The following is a 16389-nucleotide window of genomic DNA, read 5'->3' on the forward strand; positions in this document are numbered from 1 at the left end:
ACATGACAAAGGAACACATTCCCAAATTCAAGTGGAACCACAAGTATAGGGGTTAGGTTTGCAACACATATTTTGGGGGGACACAATTCAATCCATAACAGAACTTTTGGGGTGAAGAGAAATAGATGGGGAGAGAATTTAAGTTGGAAATTAGGGCCTAGAATTTAGGCAAGAATTTCTTGCTAGATACATAATTTGGAGGAATTGAAGTTTCAGGCAAAATTCTGGGAGTAGTAAAACATGTAGGGGATGCAGAGAATGACAGAAGACAGTATCCTGGGAACCCTTGCTGTCTAAGGCCAAGCTATGCCTTAAGAGCAAAGGACACAGGACACAATGAACCCAGCACTGACGAGGAGAGGCCTTCGTTCATTGAGTCTGGGTCCTCCCTTTGTTCCCTGGCTTCTTATTTTACCTCCCTCTTGGATTTCAGGATCTCTTTGTTAGGGATTAGCGTGCTGGTGGCACAGTGGTTAAGAGCTTGACTGCTAACCAAAGTGTCAGCAGTTTGAATCCACCAGCCCTTGGAAACCCTATGGGGCTACTGTGTCCTGTATGCTCACTATGCGTCGGAATCAACTTGGCGGCAATGGGTTTGGTTTTTGGGTTTTGTTAGGGATTGTAATCTGAACATGACTTGCCATAGTTCTATACTTCCTCCAGGCTGGATCTTGCTTATACTGGGGCCCCTATACCATGGAAGGCTTGGAGAAGGTCGCTGAAGCGGTCAACAAAGAAAGCTGAAACAGAATATTCAGAGTAAGAGAAAAACCAGGAGACAGTCTGTGTTAGAGGTCAAAGGAGGAGAGGATTGGGTACGCCACAAACAGGCTTTAGTGTTGCAACAAGGTCAAGCAGAACAAGGTTGAAAATAGATCATCGAATGTGGTACTTAGGGGGTCACCGGTGACCTTTGAGAGAGCAGTTTCAGTAGAACATTGAGGTGGGAAGCCAGCCTTCAGTTTGAACAGTGAATGGCATATGTGGAAGTGGGGGCAGCCAGCTCGTTCATGAAATTTCGTGGTAAACAAAAGGAGAGGAAGGGGCTGTAGCTTGAGAAGGGAGCAGTGTCAGGCAAAGAGGGGATTTGAACATGTTCACGGGCTGCTTAGGATGAGGAAGATTGGAGATGTTTCTAGGTAGTGGGGAAGGAGGCAGTGGAGAGATCAGCTGGGAGACTGAGAGGAGAGAAAGCAGGTTAACAGGGCCCCAGCAGAGAGAGCAAGAAGGACGAGAAATAAAGGGAAATCCTTCCTTTAAGGTAACCCAGTTGTCTTGTAATTCTTACATAGCAGTAACTTCATCAACCAAACCAGACACCAAACCCAGTGCCGTCGAGTCGATTCCAACTCATAGCGACCCTATAGGACAGAGTAGAACTGCCCCATAGAGTTTCCAAGGAGCGCCTGGTGGATTTGAGCTGCCGACCCTTTGGTTAGCAGCTGTAGCACTTAACTACTACGCCACCGGGGTTTCCACTTCATCAACATGATAGAACCATTTTTGATCGTGTTTATTCCTCACATTTAGGCAAAAGCAGGTCCTGTGTGACACTGCGTAAATACATTGTGAGAAATGACTGTGCCATCTCCTTTTCTCTTTTTTCTGTTTTGCCCATCCTGTTAAAAAGGTTACACGTAATTTCCGTCTTCCCAACCCATTGAAGTGTTTGCTTTACTAGTCCAGACTCGGCCAACACATTTCAGATCCTTTCTGAAGGATTTCTGGTTCCAGACAAGCCTTAGGATCCTTCTTTTTGTGTGCATTCTTGTGATCCCTAAATATTTTTGATAAAAAAATTTAAGTAGCTGTTTCTGGAATTTCATGATCTTCCTTTCGTTAACATTTTAAGAGAAAATCATTCTCCAGAATTCAGATTTAGGTAATATTGATTGCAACCTGTAAGTCAGGAGGTGGTTCATATGCATTATAAAATAGCACTCTGTGTAGCAGGTGTTGGAAACCCTGGTGGCGTAATGGTTAAGTGCTACAGCTGCTAACCAAAGGGTCAGTGGTTCGAATCCACCAGGCGCTCCTTGGATACTCTGTGGGGCAGTTCGACTCTGTCCTATAGGGTCGCCATGAGTCAGAATCAACTCAACGGCACTGGCTTTGTTTTTTTGGTTTGGTAGTAGGTGTTAACCCCGTCTTATAGAAGGGAAGAGAACTGAGTCTCAGGTTAAAGGACTGGCCATAAGGTATAGCTGGGCTGTGAACCCAGATGTTCTTGTTGTCATGTCAAATGCATCTGTTTCATGTTCTGTCCCAACCAAATGTAGTTAGCGAGCTATCTTTTATTGTGATTTTCATTGATAAGGTGGTACCATAGCAAGGATGCTTGTACTGTAATAATCCATCTATGCATTTATTTCTTTTGACCATCATTTGCTGGACAATTTTGAAATATTTAGAACCAGGACAAGCATCTAGCTCTTCTGGCTCCCCAGGAGCTAAACTGCTCCAGGAAACCAACTGCACCCTACCCTACTGGGCTGTGTGACCTGGGATAATTCACTTAACTCCTCCAGATCCCAGTTTTTTTGTCTGTACAGCTTGAGTAGGATGATCTCTGAGGGATCTTCGAGGCCTGTGATCCTCCTGGAACTCGGGAGGATCCTTTCTTGGTGCTAAAGTTGCAGATCCACATCTCAACTCTTCTATGTTGTTTTTGTTGAGTTCTGACTTATAGTGACCTTACGTGTAACAGAACGGAATGTTTTCCAGTCCTGTGCCATCCTCACAGTTGCTGCTCTTTTATAAGCATCCTAATGTGAATATGGAAACCCCGGTGGTATAGGGGTTAAGAGCTACGGCTGCTAACCAAGAGGTCGGCAGTTCAAATCCACCAGGGGCTCCTTGGAAACTCTATGAGGCAATTCTCCTCTGTCTTATAGGGTTGCTATGAGTCGGAATCAACTCGATGGCAGTGGTTGGGTTAATATGAATATGTTTTGTACTTAGCAGAATTTAAACATATGAACTAGAAAAGTTTGAAAATGATTCTGTAAAATGAAAGGATAACTTTAACTGAACATACTGCCTGCAATCTGTGACATTAACCCAAAATGCATGAGAGACTTAACAGCTTGTGGCAGAAGTTAAATGGCACACGTTGGTCTATGTAGACGTTGGTGGTAAGTCCAGTTCTCCTGGTAACACCTACGTCAGATCTATTTAATCCCAGAAAGTCAGAATGAGATTTATCGACCAGTCGTTGAGAAATTAACAGGAAGAAATTGTGAGACATGAAAATCTAAGATGTCTCTAGCTATTAAACGTGTCCAACGCCGACAGAAAGTGTCAGTTGTTCTACAAGGGTCAAAAGAGAAAAGAGAGATTTCACAGAAGATGAGTGGTTGTTAAAAAACAAAAAAAGAAAGAAAGAATTCCTAGTAGGAGAGGGGAAAGCAGTGAGTCTTGGGGTATGGAGGAGGAGGCGTGTATGACCGTGACCCCTTCTCTCCCCTCCGTCCGCTGCATCCAGGGTAGGAACGCACCACTCTGCTACCAGGGACCCTGTTCCTCACGACCTCTGCTGTGAAATGGCAGAATCAGGTTAAAAGCCACCAATTTTGAAGAACATAAATCGACTACTGAATTACCTTTTAAGTATTTTTCATACCTTCAGATTAATCTCTATGGAAGTAGCAAAATTGATTTTGCAGAATTGTTTTTTGATTTTTTTTCTTTTTCCCGCTGGTGTGAAGAACCACAGGCAGATGTTTTGACTCTGGCTGTATGTATGGAGTGGGCCCTGGGTGCTGCCGATGGTTAATGCACTCGGCAGCTAACCAAAAGAATGGAGGTTCAAGTCTACCCACAGCCACTTCGGAAGAAAGCTGTGGTGATCTGCTTCCAAATAATCAGCCACTGAAAACCCGAGGGAGCACAGTTCTGCTGTGACGCACATGGGGTCATCATGAGTCCGAATCGACCGGACAGCACCTGGGGGAAATGTGCATGGCTGTCCTGGTCTGTACAGACCTAGCTGTGTAGCAGCGGATTTCTTTACTCTGTGACTATGGCTTATCAACTTTGCTTTTCCCTCTCAGTGTGTAGAGCATATAAAAGCAGTGACATGCCAGGCAGTCTTGCTCCTGAGCTCCTTTGAGAGCTTAGGCAACTGGGTTCACTCTTTTTTTCTCCCTTTCCTCTTCTATAACCCCTTCTTTTTTTCCCTTAGCACTCATGAATAGTACACAGCAAAAATGCCCCGTGGAAGAGGTATGTTTGTGACAATAACATGATGTCTTTTAAAAGTGCTGTGTCGGCTGATTCTGGCTTTAGTGATGGTGGTGGCCTGATGGTAGCACATTCAAGTGAGCCTCTGACTTACGAAAATCATTCTTATGAATCAGACACACCGCTCAGAGCGTTAGCCTCTCTGTCCTCTTTATTCTAGTAGACAAAGCACGCCTCAACTTGGTGTAGCTCTTGATAAAGATGTGACAGTTTGCCCAGTTAATTGGCCTAATAACTTGTTTAGTGCTTGTGTTCTGCCTCCTAGTTCATTGCATAGTGCCTGGGATCTTAAAAGCTTGCAAATGGCCATCCAAGGCACAGCAGTTGGCCTGTATTCACCTGGAGCTGTAAAGGAGAGTCAGGAATAGAAGGAGGATATAGAATGTGTGGCTAATTACCTCCATGAACAACTGCCCCCTTTGCCATAAGACTAGCACAACTGGATGGTGCCCAGCTATCATTACTGAATATTTTGATCAAAGATTCTATAGAAGAATCCTGATCAAAAGGGGGAAAGTGTAGATCAGAATTTTAAATTCTCATTGACTCTAGACTTCCTGGAGCCATGAAGGGTCAATGAACCCCTGAAACTATTGCCCTGAGGTAATCTTTAAACCTTAAACCTAAAATATCCCCTGAAGTCTTTTTAAAACCAAACAGTAGTTTAGCTTAACTAGTAAAAAAGGCCTGCCTTGAGCATTATGCTCTTTTAAGAACTATCTATATGGGACCAAATTGACAACAGCAACTTGAAACATTAGATTGGAACCAACAGGACAGTGAATTTATGTTAATAAGGAGGAACAATTCAGAAAAGGAAGGTAAGAATGGTTGTATAACTCAAAGAATGTAATCAGTGTCACTAAATGGTACATGTAGAAACTGTTGAACTAGTGTATGTTTTGTTCTATATATTCTCAACAACAACAAAATAAATACAATTTAAAAAAAGCATGACAACACCAGTAGGGAGAAAAATGTGGAACAGGACTTCAAATTCTCAAAAAATCCGGATTTACTGGGCCAATTGAGACTGGAGGAATTCCCAAGACTTTTGCTCTGAGATACACTTCAAACCTTGAGTCAAAACTATCCCCTGAAGTCACCTTTTAGCTAAATAGCAGGTTAGCTCTGTATTTCTTTAAAAAACCGTCTACATGAGACCAGATGGTCAACAAGTACTCTAAAGCATAGCTGAGAAGGTTGGGAGGCTGTGAGACTAGGTTATTGGGAACAGAACAACTAGAATGGAAAGAATGAGACTGTTTGACGCAATGTGAAAAATGTGACCAGTGTCACTGAACAATATGTGTAGAAATTGTTGAACGGGAACCTCTTTTGCTGTGTACACACTCACCAAAAATAAAGTAAAATATTTAAGAATGTATATAACAGTCTTTCAAACCAGTTGATGATAGGAATATAGGGCATCCTCCAATTCGAGATCTAGGGGTTTGGTTTCCGATGCCAGCCTAGTGTAGTTTCAGCTGTCACAGCGCCCACTGCAGCCTACATTTCCTTCCTGCCTCACACCTCCGCTCCAGCTTTGGCACCCTCCCTCTTCAGAGAGATCAGTAAACAAGGAGGAGACAGAAAGAAAAGATATATACCTCTAGCCCCTTTCAAATCAGAATTGAAAAAGTAGAGTATTGGAGAAATACGAAGGCAACTGGTAGAGAGAGTTTATGGCCGAAACAAATTCCCTTTTGTGCACAAATCTTTACGGTTCGGCATTTGAAGGTTGGTTATTTTTTCAAAGGGATCTTTAGAATGTGTTCCTTGGAAACAAGAATAACATTCTCTATTACTCAAAGGGATCTTTAGAATGTGTTCCTTGGAAACAAGAATAACATTCTCTATTACACAAAAATGGACCCCACATGTGCCGTATTTTCCAAATTGAGTAAGACTTGATTTGACTTTTAAAATAAAATTTAGAAAAAATTTAAACATCTAGCTTTTTTAACTTGAGCCTTGAGGGAAAAGTCAGTGCTATATATACAGTAATATGTGCTATAACCATATTTATATTTATAACAGTAATTTGGAAATCCTGGTGGCATAGTGGTTAAATGCTACAGCTGCATACCAAGAGGTCAGCAGTTCAAATCCGCCAGGCACTCCTTGGAAACTCTATGGGGCAGTTCTACTCTGTCCTGTAGGGTCGCTAAGAGTCAGAATCGACTCAACGGAACTGGGTTTTTTGGATTCCTTTGACAATAGAGTTATAAACAAATATCACAAAAATGTAGTCACGTGGATAGAATAGGTATTTGAAAAAGTTTTTCTGCCCATTGTTATTTCGTGTCATTGTCTTAATGCCTTACCATAAAATTTTTATTTAATAGCTGTCTTCTTTGTTTCTTCCTTCTTCAAATTATTTTCAGAACCATAGAATGTGTTTTGGGAAGTTTTTTGAAATCTATACTTTCTTATGCAATTTAAATATATTACCATAATAAACAGATCATATTTTCTTTTCTACTGATATTAAAATCCATACATTCTATATGATGTCAAGTATAAACTAACTTTTTTTCAGTAGTATACTCTAAAAATTTAAACCTTTGTCGAATGTACTGATTTTGAGCTATACCAATTTATTCTTCCTTCTCTAGCTTCTCGGACATCCACTCAGAGTGAGCTTCATCGAGATAGGAGGTACGGTTATGTTTATAATAGAGGACATACATTCTGTTGATAAGTTAAATAAAACTGTGTTGTCAGTTAGCAAGTTAAATAGCTCTCCCTTCCTAAGCCACGTATTATTGTGTTCTGCCCCATCAGTACATTTCCTAACTTAATCTACGCATTTGAGGGATGATGATTTTGCTTGAGAGAAGAGATAATACAGGCCTGAAAATGTTCTTTTGACTGTAATTATTTACTGACGTCAGTGTTAAAAAAATGTTCATTAAGCAACTGCTATGTGTAAAGCATTGCTGTAACTGCTTCTAAAAAACACTTTGTACCTCACAGCTACTTAGTGAATGTTACATAAGTAAATGAGTAGATGACAGGGTAGAAAATGGAATGGCAGGGTAGAGGAAAGGAAAAGGCAGGCAGGCTGGATAGACAGCTGGATGGATAAATGTCTGCTTAGAGGGAGGGAGGGCGTGGAAGGATAGAGGGAGATGTGAGTAATGGATAGATGGAAGGAAGAACCAGTCAACTGGCAGATAGGTGGTAGAGTGGGTGGATGGACAAATAGAAGGATGGAAGGGTAGATAGGTGGATAAAAGGATAGATGGATGGATGATGGATGGGTATTTATAAGACATGATCCCTGCTTTCAAGTTCCTTACAGTATAATATAGGGTAACTAAGAGCAAGGACTTCGGTGTCAGATAGAACCAGGTTCAAATCCTGGCTTCTCTACTTTTTTACCATGTCACCTTAGACTAACTACTTAACCTCTCTTAACTTCTATATCCCATCTATAAAATGAGTCTAATAGTACCTACTTCATAAGGTTGTCATAGGATTAATGCATGTAGAGTGCTTAACACTTAACTAAATTGTAACTCATTATTCTTGCTATTTGGTTAGACAAAGGTATAAGCAGAGGTTCTTAGGGAAGGCAATTCAAGTTTAACTAAAGATTCTTTTTGCCATTTCACAAGCTAGTATGCGAGTATGTGTGTGCAGATTTTGATAATGACAGTGCTTTTTGATTTTTAAAATCTCATTTGATTTTCTATAGAGTGATATAGAGAAGTAAAGCAGGTTTCACCATGTTTATGTGTCAGATAAGGAAACTGAGGCTCAGAAAGTTTGATTTGCTCAAGGTCACACAGTAAATATTTTTTAGAAAATCAGGTTGAAGGTAAAATTAAAACGTGAAAATATAGAATTAGGTTAAGAAAACAATGGAAGAAGACATCCCTAAATCACTGCTACTCCTTAGTATTAAAGATTAATCATCAAACCATATCTAAAACTGACCAGGAACGCAGACATCTAAATCCTAAACACTTAACAATAACCTTGAAGGGAGGCAGAGGTGGGGTGGGGCAGAACAGAACGTTCTTTTCCCACGGTAATTTTTGTTTGAGAGCATGTGCTTTATGACAGCAGAAAGCCAAGCAGTTCCATTTGACGAGTGCATCTTCGTGCTTTAGGATATATTCATGTTTGTCCTGTAGGCCAGATAACAGAATCCTGGAATGAGGAGATGACATGGCCCTGAATTAGTCTTTAGGAGCCCTTGGGTGACATAAACAGTTAAGCGCTCAATTAATAACTGAAAGGTTGATGGTTCAAACCCACCCAGAGTTGTCTCAGAAGAAAGAAACCCTATGGAGCCATTCTACTCTGCACATGTAGGGTTGCCATGAGTCAAAATGGCAGTCCTTATGCTTATCAGCCCTGGCAGGGCTAAGTATACTCAGGGTACATCGCTAACTTTCTGAGGTCAGGGTCTTGGATGATGGCTGCCATCGGTCCCCTTGAAGCCTGTCTGGGTGCTCTGTTAGAGACAGCTCAGGCTGGACAGTTCATTTCTATGAATGTGGCAGTTCTTACCTAACTTGTGTAGGTGGTGGTGGTTTTTTAAATCTTTGAACATTTGCAGATAGACAGAAGCTTGTTTCCAACCTGTAGTATCTCACTGAGGCTTCTGTCTGCAGGCGTCCAGAGATCACCATCGTGGCAGCTGAACCGCTGAGGCAGACCTCTTGGTTCCCGGGAGCCCCTCCCCCAGGATTGGGGTTTCCCCCGCCTTCTTCCACAGGCCCGTGGAGACCCAGTGAGCTGGTTCCTGCTGAGGTGAATAAACATCACGTTATCTCTTTCCATTTTATTTTTAAAATAAAGTTCAAAGATAACAATGAGACTTAATGCACCTTGGCTATTTGCCACAAGATGTCTGAAGTCTTCATTTTTATTTCGCAGCTCCCGCCTTCTTATGAGCAAGTCATAAAAGAAATCAACCAAGTTCAAGTTAACACTACAAATAATAATAATGCTGCTGCCCCTGCAAGGCACACTATTACTTCTGCAACTCAGACAGACTTTTCAGAAGTAGACAACCAGCTGCCTCAAAGTAATGCAAGTAATTTGTCCTTCCTGATTCTGACAGACATCTAGGGAAGTAATCTGTAGGCTTCTACAAAAAAAAAAAAAACCTGCTGCTGTTGAGTCGGCTTCTAGCCTTTAAAATAATTTGAATTTCTTACACAATTCACTGGGGTCTGCTTCGCAGTCAACGTGATCACTGCATGCATTCTTTATTTGGGTGGGCCATGATTATTGTCATAGATCATTTGGACAAGTCATAGCCCTAATCTCCTGGGCTCACACGAGCTCATAACACAAAAACATCATCTGTTTAACTCTGATGCCAGCATTGAGAAGGATATTATATTTAGCACCTAAAATTTGTTAGGATGCTAAGGGCGATTGTCGTCTTAGGCTTTAAGAACGCCTTGTGTTAGGGCAGCAGAGATGAAAATAAGTTACTTTAGAAAAGTAAAGCAAGAAATGCTGGAATTTTGACAACCAAAGAGAAATGGCTTCTTTGATAAATCCAGTGAGATTATAAAATATTATATAATGAGTATTTGTTATATGAACAAATATAGGTTAAAGAACCCTTCTGCAGGAAACTCAGTATAAACCGTTCCCCAGTGAAATTGGGAATTGCTTTTTACTAACGAAGGAAATCAACATCCCTTTAGTTCTCATGTATATTAAGAAAATATAGTCATCTCCTGTGTTTTATTTTTCCTTCTTTTAAATGATAATATTGCAACTTCTTTTTGTCCTTTTGGTCTTGTCAGCACTACAGGCACCTCTCAAGCCTCTTCAGCCACCTCTCAAGCCTCTTCAGCCTTCCCCAGATGTGGCGCCTTTAATAGTCTTTGATATTTCCGAGGAACAGAATTGTCCGGGAATCCCCAGTGCTACAAGATGTCCAGTGCCAAGGCCAAGATCAAAAGGCAACCTCAGACCAGTCGCCAGAAGTACTCACATTAAAGAGCAAAGTCACCAGAAGATTAGTGCCACGGCCAAAGAAGCCGCGCCTTCCCCAAGCCTGCCCCGGTCTCTGTTGGACAATACCAGCAACTTGGACAGTCAGGCAGTGATGAACATTATGAACACAGAACGAAGCCAGAATAGTATTGTCTCAAGAGTCAAAGCATTTGAGGGTCAGACAAATACAGAAACCTCAGGACTGCCCAAGAAGCCAGAAATTGCTCCCCGCACAGTCCCCCCAAGGCCTCCTGTTTCCTCAGGGAAACCTTCCGTGGCTCCCAAGCCAGCTGCTAGCAGAGCTTCTGGAGAATGGGACTCCTGGACAGAAAACAGGCTCAAGGTGGCCTCCCGGGAAGGGCTTGTCCCACGCTCTTCACCTCAAGAAGCAGGCAGCATCCCAGTAACCAAACCTGAATTGCCAAAGAAACCAAATCCTGGCCTTATACGAAGCACTGTTCATGAGATTCCGGTCGGGGGTCCCATGGCTGAAGGCCCTAATGGTGGGAAGAAAGTCCCAACTCCTGCTCCACGCCCTTTGTTGCCGAAGAAATCAGTTTCCTCAGAAAACCCCACCTGTCCTTCACTGAAACCAGTCACTGTTCCTCCCCGACTCTCAGTGGCGTCACAAGCCAAAGCATTCAGGTCCCTGGGAGAAGGGCCCCTGGGCAACCCCCCAGTTTCAGTTCTGCAGAGCAAGCCCCCAGGGGACATCGATCTTATCAGCTTCGATGATGATGTCTTACCCACCCCATCGGGGAACATGGCTGAAGACTCTGCCAGTTCAGACATGGTTCTGGGTAAGTAAAAATCAGAAGTGGAGGGGAATCTAAACTCATCATAAACAAAAAACCTGTTGCCATGGAGTTGATTCCAACTCATAGCAACCCAATAGGACAGAATAAAACTGCCCCATAGGGTTTTCAAGGAGCAGCTGGTGGATTTGAACTACTGACCTTTTGGTTAGCAGCCAAGCTCCTAACCACTGCACCACCAGCACTCCATCATAGGATATGTTATACATGGTACTTACTGTTTTAGTTCTCAAGACATGAGTTACCGAGGTATGTGTGCATGCATGGACAGATAGGGAGGAATGGAGAGAGATACAGAAACGTGGAGCTGGGTGGGGGATGGAGACAGAAGAAAGGAAAATATGAGGGTAGGGGAGATGAGACCGGGAGAAAAGGGAGACCCACACAGAGCAGAAAGGCAGAGAGCAAATGTAGAAATGCAAGATTTGGAAATTTGTACTTAATTCATTGATTGCCACTACAACCAATTGTTGTTGAGTTGATTAGGGCCCCATGTGACAGAGTAGAACTGCCCCATAGAGTTTCCTCAGCTGCAATTTTTATGGAAGTAGACTGCCACATATTTCTCCTATGGAGCAGCTGGTGGGTTTGAACTGCCGACCTTTTGGTTAGCTGCTGAGCCAATAACAACATCGCCACCAGGGCTCCTCAGTTACTATTATAGGAGCCAGGAAAAAGCAGTCTGGGGCAGGTGGAAATTCAGGTTTCACATTGGAAGGACCGAGAGTGTTGGTGGGACATGGCATTAGGAGGATGTAGGGGGAAGCTTCTCAAGATGGTGTCTTAGTAATGTCTAACAGTAAGAATGCATCAGACCAGACCAGACTCGTTGCTGTGGAGTTGATTCCAACTCATAGCGACTCCATAGGACAGAGTAGAACTGTCCTATATGGTTTTTAAGGAGCACCTGGTGGATTCGAACTGCTGACCTTTTGTTTAGCAGCCATAGCTCTTAAACCACTACGCCACAAGAACACGTACTCTGTTAAAATAAGAGATTTATTGAAGGTTTAAAACAGTTTGAACTGGGGACACGTCTGATCTCACAAAGTGTAACCATACGTTGTAAAGTGGTGGAGTTACAGAGGCATTTTTATGAGGCAAAATCAGGAAGCAGGAGGTGGGACAACTCAAAGTAGGGGCTTTACAGCGGTTGGTTGGAAGCATGTATGTGGACTATTTGAATTGGCTAATTTCCTAAAGGAGCCTGAGTGGCGCAGTAGGTAAGAGTCAGCAGTTTGAATCCACCAGCTGCTCTTTGGAAACCCAATGGGACAATTCTACTCTGTCCTATAGGGTCGCTGAGTCGGAATTAACTCCGCAGCAACAGGTTTTTTGGAAACCCCGGTGGCGTCGTGGTTAAGTGCTATAGCTACTAACCAAAACGGTTGGCAGTTCGAATCCACCAGGCGCTCCTTGGAAACTCTATGTGGCAATTCTACCCTGTTCCATAGGGTCGCTATGAATCAGAATCCACTCAACGGCAATGGGTTTTTGTTTTCTAAATTACAGAAATACATGACTAAGTGGTAGGGGTTTAAAGGGTGTCAAAAGGTAATTTTAAGATTTTCTCTCTAAGAACGTTCTGTTAAAAATAGCTTGTTTTGAATAAAACATTTCCTGAGGGCTGTCAGCTTCTTTGTGGTAATGCATTTCTGGAGGGCTACTGAAGGGATTCTGATAAGGGTCTAGCCTCAAGACCCTCCCATAGGAGCATTTTTTTCCATGTCTTTAGTTTAACCACAGAGAAAAAACATTTCCTTTCTTATGTACTTAAGTCTGTCTAAAGGTTAATGGTTGCGGGAGAGATAAGCAAAAGCTAAGATGGAGCTGGGGTTCAGGCCTAGGCCAGTTATTCTCATACCAGTCAACCATCTCAGTTTTGGCACTCTCACACAGTTACCTAGTGTTGTTGTAACACAGATACCACAAGTGGGTAGCTTTAAAGAACAGGAATTTATTGTCTCTCAGTTCTGAAGGCTGGAAATCTGAATTCAGGGCTTTGGTTGTAGAGGAAGGTTCTTTCAGTTTCTGGTGCCTGCCGGCAATCCTTGGCAGTCCTGGGCTTATAGAGTCATCTGCCTCTGTCTTCACTTGGCGTCTTCCCCCGTGTCCATTCTGCTCTTTTTATGGCATCACTAAGAAAGGATTAGGTTTAAGGCGCACCCTATTCTGGTATTCCCTCGTTAAACTAACAAAAGAAAACCCTTATTTCCAAATAGAGTCTCATTCACAGGTACAGGGGTTAGGACATCAGTGTAACTTTTTGGGGGACACAATTCGATCCCTGTCAGACGGGAAGTCATACAGTGGCCCCCAAGAGACTCCTCAGGTTGATGCAGGCCCCGGGTGGGAGTGCCAGGAGCAGGGCCACCCCTGGAGGAGGACTCTGGCAAGAGCAATGCAGGGAGGGAAGACCCAGCCATATGTTGTTGCCTTTTTTTCTGTTATCTTCAGGGAACATATTCCCTTGGGAATGCAAGGGTTTGTAAATAACATACAGTGTTGTGAATTTGCTGCCAAGATCAGGACAATTAAATCTCCCAAAAGGCAGAGAGTGTTTCCTTCCTTTTGCTGTACAGATGGAGGGTGAGATGGTAAAGCTTACCTTTGATTTGAACTAAGCTGCTCTCCCTGTCATCGGTAAGATTCCTTTTACTGCTCTTCACCTGTTTGGGGTAGAATTTGTGAACATACAAGCTTAATAGTGTTTTCCAAAGGTTAACTGTCATCTTATAGATGTTTAACGTGGATCAAAACGGTATAAGCTCTGTGATTTCGAAACCAGAGTCTTCAAAGCACAGTTGTGTTTCAAATGATAGCAAGTATTCATTAAATATTTATCAGGCACATAACATTGTAACTGAAAAAAGATGCACCTTTTTCCACTTTTCAAGTCTTTGTTAATTTCATTTTCTTCTTTAAACCTTTTTTTGTTTTGTTTTGGTGTTAAAGGTTCAGGGTAGGACAAAGAGGGGTGAACCCAACAGCAGCAAGTGGTGGAAATGGTAGAAATTGGGGGTGGAAATGGTACTGGCTGAAGAAGTATCTCTTGCCTAGACTCTATGGGGATGACAACTTGGTTAGGTAATTGCTGAGGATTTATTCTATGTCATCAAGCACCTAATTATAGTCATCTTCAAAAAGGAAGGTCAACAATATACACTGAACATGAATACAGTTCCATGCTTCATGCTCAGCCTTTTCTTATTTCTACCACCTCGTGGCACCACATTTAATTAAGGGGGCAGTCTGAGCAAAATGTGTAATTTGCTTGCCCTACCTGACTTTAATCATTGCTCTTGACTATGGTTTATACTGAATGAGCACTTTATCTTCTTTCCAAACCCACTGCTTCTCCTGTGTTCTGCACCTCACTTGATGACACCATCACATATCCAACATCCCTTGGGGAAACCCGGAGGTCATCCCCTTGGCCTCCTACCTTGCTACACAGTGGCTAGCTAGTTGGGCTGGAGTCACACAAGCCAGGGCCCACCTCTTATTGCTGTAAGACTTATGTTGTTTACTTTACCTCACAATGCCTTGCTTTCCTCAGTTGTAAAACACGACACTACTACTCTGCGTAGAGTTGTTGCAGGGATTAAATGTGATCATCAGGAAAGCCCTATCGTGTTGTCTGAAACACAAGAAGTGCTTATTAAGTAGTAGTTATCAATGGTTGGAGTTCCTGGTTGGTGTAAACAGTTAACACACTTGGCTGCTAATTGGAAGTTTGGAGGTTCGAGTCCATCCGGAGGTGCCTCGGAAGAAAGGCCTGGTGACCAGCTTCTAAAAAATCAGACACTGGAAACTCCATGGAGGACAGTTCTGCTGTTTAACACACAGGGATGCCATGAGTTGGGATCGACTGAATGGCACCTGGTTTGATTTGGTTTTTGTCTTTATTATGGTTGGAGTCCCTGGATAGCGCAAAAGGTTAACTCACTCAGCTGCTAACCAAAAGATGTTGGAGGTTTGAGTCCACCGAGTGGTTTCTCAGAAGAAAGGCTTGGCAATCTCTTTCAAAAAATGCAGCACAGTTCTACTCAGACACACAGGAGGTTGCCATAAGTTGGAGTCGACTCAGCAGCAACTGGGTTAGTTGTTATTTTTATTTTTTTTTATTATTGGTGGAGTCCCTGGGTAGTGCAAAGGGTTAACATGCTCAACTGCTACCCATAATGGTTGGAGATTCGAGTCTACCTACAGGTACGTTGGAAGAAAATCCTGGTGATATACTTCCAAAAAGTCAGCCATTGAAAACCCCGTGGAGCACAGCTCTATTCTGATACACATGAGATCGCCATAAGGTGGAATATCGACTCAGCGGCAACTTTTTTGTTTTATTATAGTTACTTCCCGCCCTTCACATCCAATTAGTTACCAACTCCTGCTGGTTTTACCTTCTGAACAGTTCTTGGATCTGCCTCTTGTTTCCATCCCTCCTGCTACTGCCCCACTTAAGGCCTTCTTGATCTCCTTCCCAGATTCCTGTGGTGGCCTCAGACCCATCATCCTTCATTCACATTGTGGCTACCCAAGGGATTTTTCTAGAGTGCATGCTGGACCTTGTCCTTCCCTGCCTGTTGTCCTCCAGGGGCCTTCAGGATCACCTCTAAACTGCTCATGCTGTGGAGGGATTTTCATTTGCTTTTGGTTTTGTTTATTAATTTGCTTTGGGGCTTGGTGACTTTTTGATGATATTTCATTTGCATTGTCTTTGTAAATAAGTATGGTAATCTCTGTGAAGCTTTGCCTAATCATCCAGACATCAGCCACAAAGTAGGAGAGAAATAAAGGAGAAAGGAGAGACAATCACAAATACGTCTTCCTTTCTTCTCCTCGTCTCTCACAAATAAAGAAAATCTAATAGAAGAGTGTTCGTGAAATGAAGCTACCTTATTAATCTCAGAAAACAGAGATTGGAAAACACTGAAGCTATGAGAACACTGTAAAGATTAGAAAAATTATTAAAGGAAAACTCATAAAACAGGCAATTTAATATTGGATTCATTTCTTGGGTAGAATGCCTTCCAGGTTAATGTAATGGAGCTAAGAAGTGTTAGCAATTCTCCTTCACACCTTTACAAATCATACCCAGTTGTCAAGGAAAAAGCAGAATGCATCTGCTGTCAGCCCCATTACCCAGACCAGAATAATAGTTTAGCAGCCAATTTCTGCTATTAACAGAACTCAAGGGAAAGAAATGACAGAAAGCAAGCTGGAGATGGTGAAACTAATTATGATGACAAGCATGTTATTAGAGACAGGTAATGGGCAGAGGAGTACTTTATCATCAGTGTTTTTCTCAGCCCGGTAATGAAGACCATGCGGATATAGGTGTAGGGAGACCTGC

At 42.5% G+C, this 16389-nt stretch overlaps 1 protein-coding gene across 8 annotated transcripts in view; it reads left to right on the top strand.

The window, feature by feature from the left end:
* The window catches only part of SH3D19 (SH3 domain containing 19), a 230441-nt gene that overhangs the window by 164041 nt on the left and 50011 nt on the right, over positions 1–16389 (top strand). For 6 of the 8 annotated variants that reach the window (XM_049852784.1, XM_049852780.1, XM_049852782.1 and 3 more), the window contains exons 4-7: positions 6861–6903; positions 8871–9009; positions 9136–9295; positions 10023–11015. In XM_049852784.1, the coding sequence (XP_049708741.1) occupies positions 6861–6903; positions 8871–9009; positions 9136–9295; positions 10023–11015 (1335 nt within the window). The remainder of the gene's footprint in view (positions 1–6860; positions 6904–8870; positions 9010–9135; positions 9296–10022; positions 11016–16389) is intronic. The other 2 variants (XM_049852781.1, XM_049852783.1) reach the window with 1 other exon arrangement.

This window comes from Elephas maximus, chromosome 13 (assembly GCF_024166365.1).
Source record: "Elephas maximus indicus isolate mEleMax1 chromosome 13, mEleMax1 primary haplotype, whole genome shotgun sequence".
NCBI lineage: Eukaryota > Metazoa > Chordata > Mammalia > Proboscidea > Elephantidae > Elephas > Elephas maximus.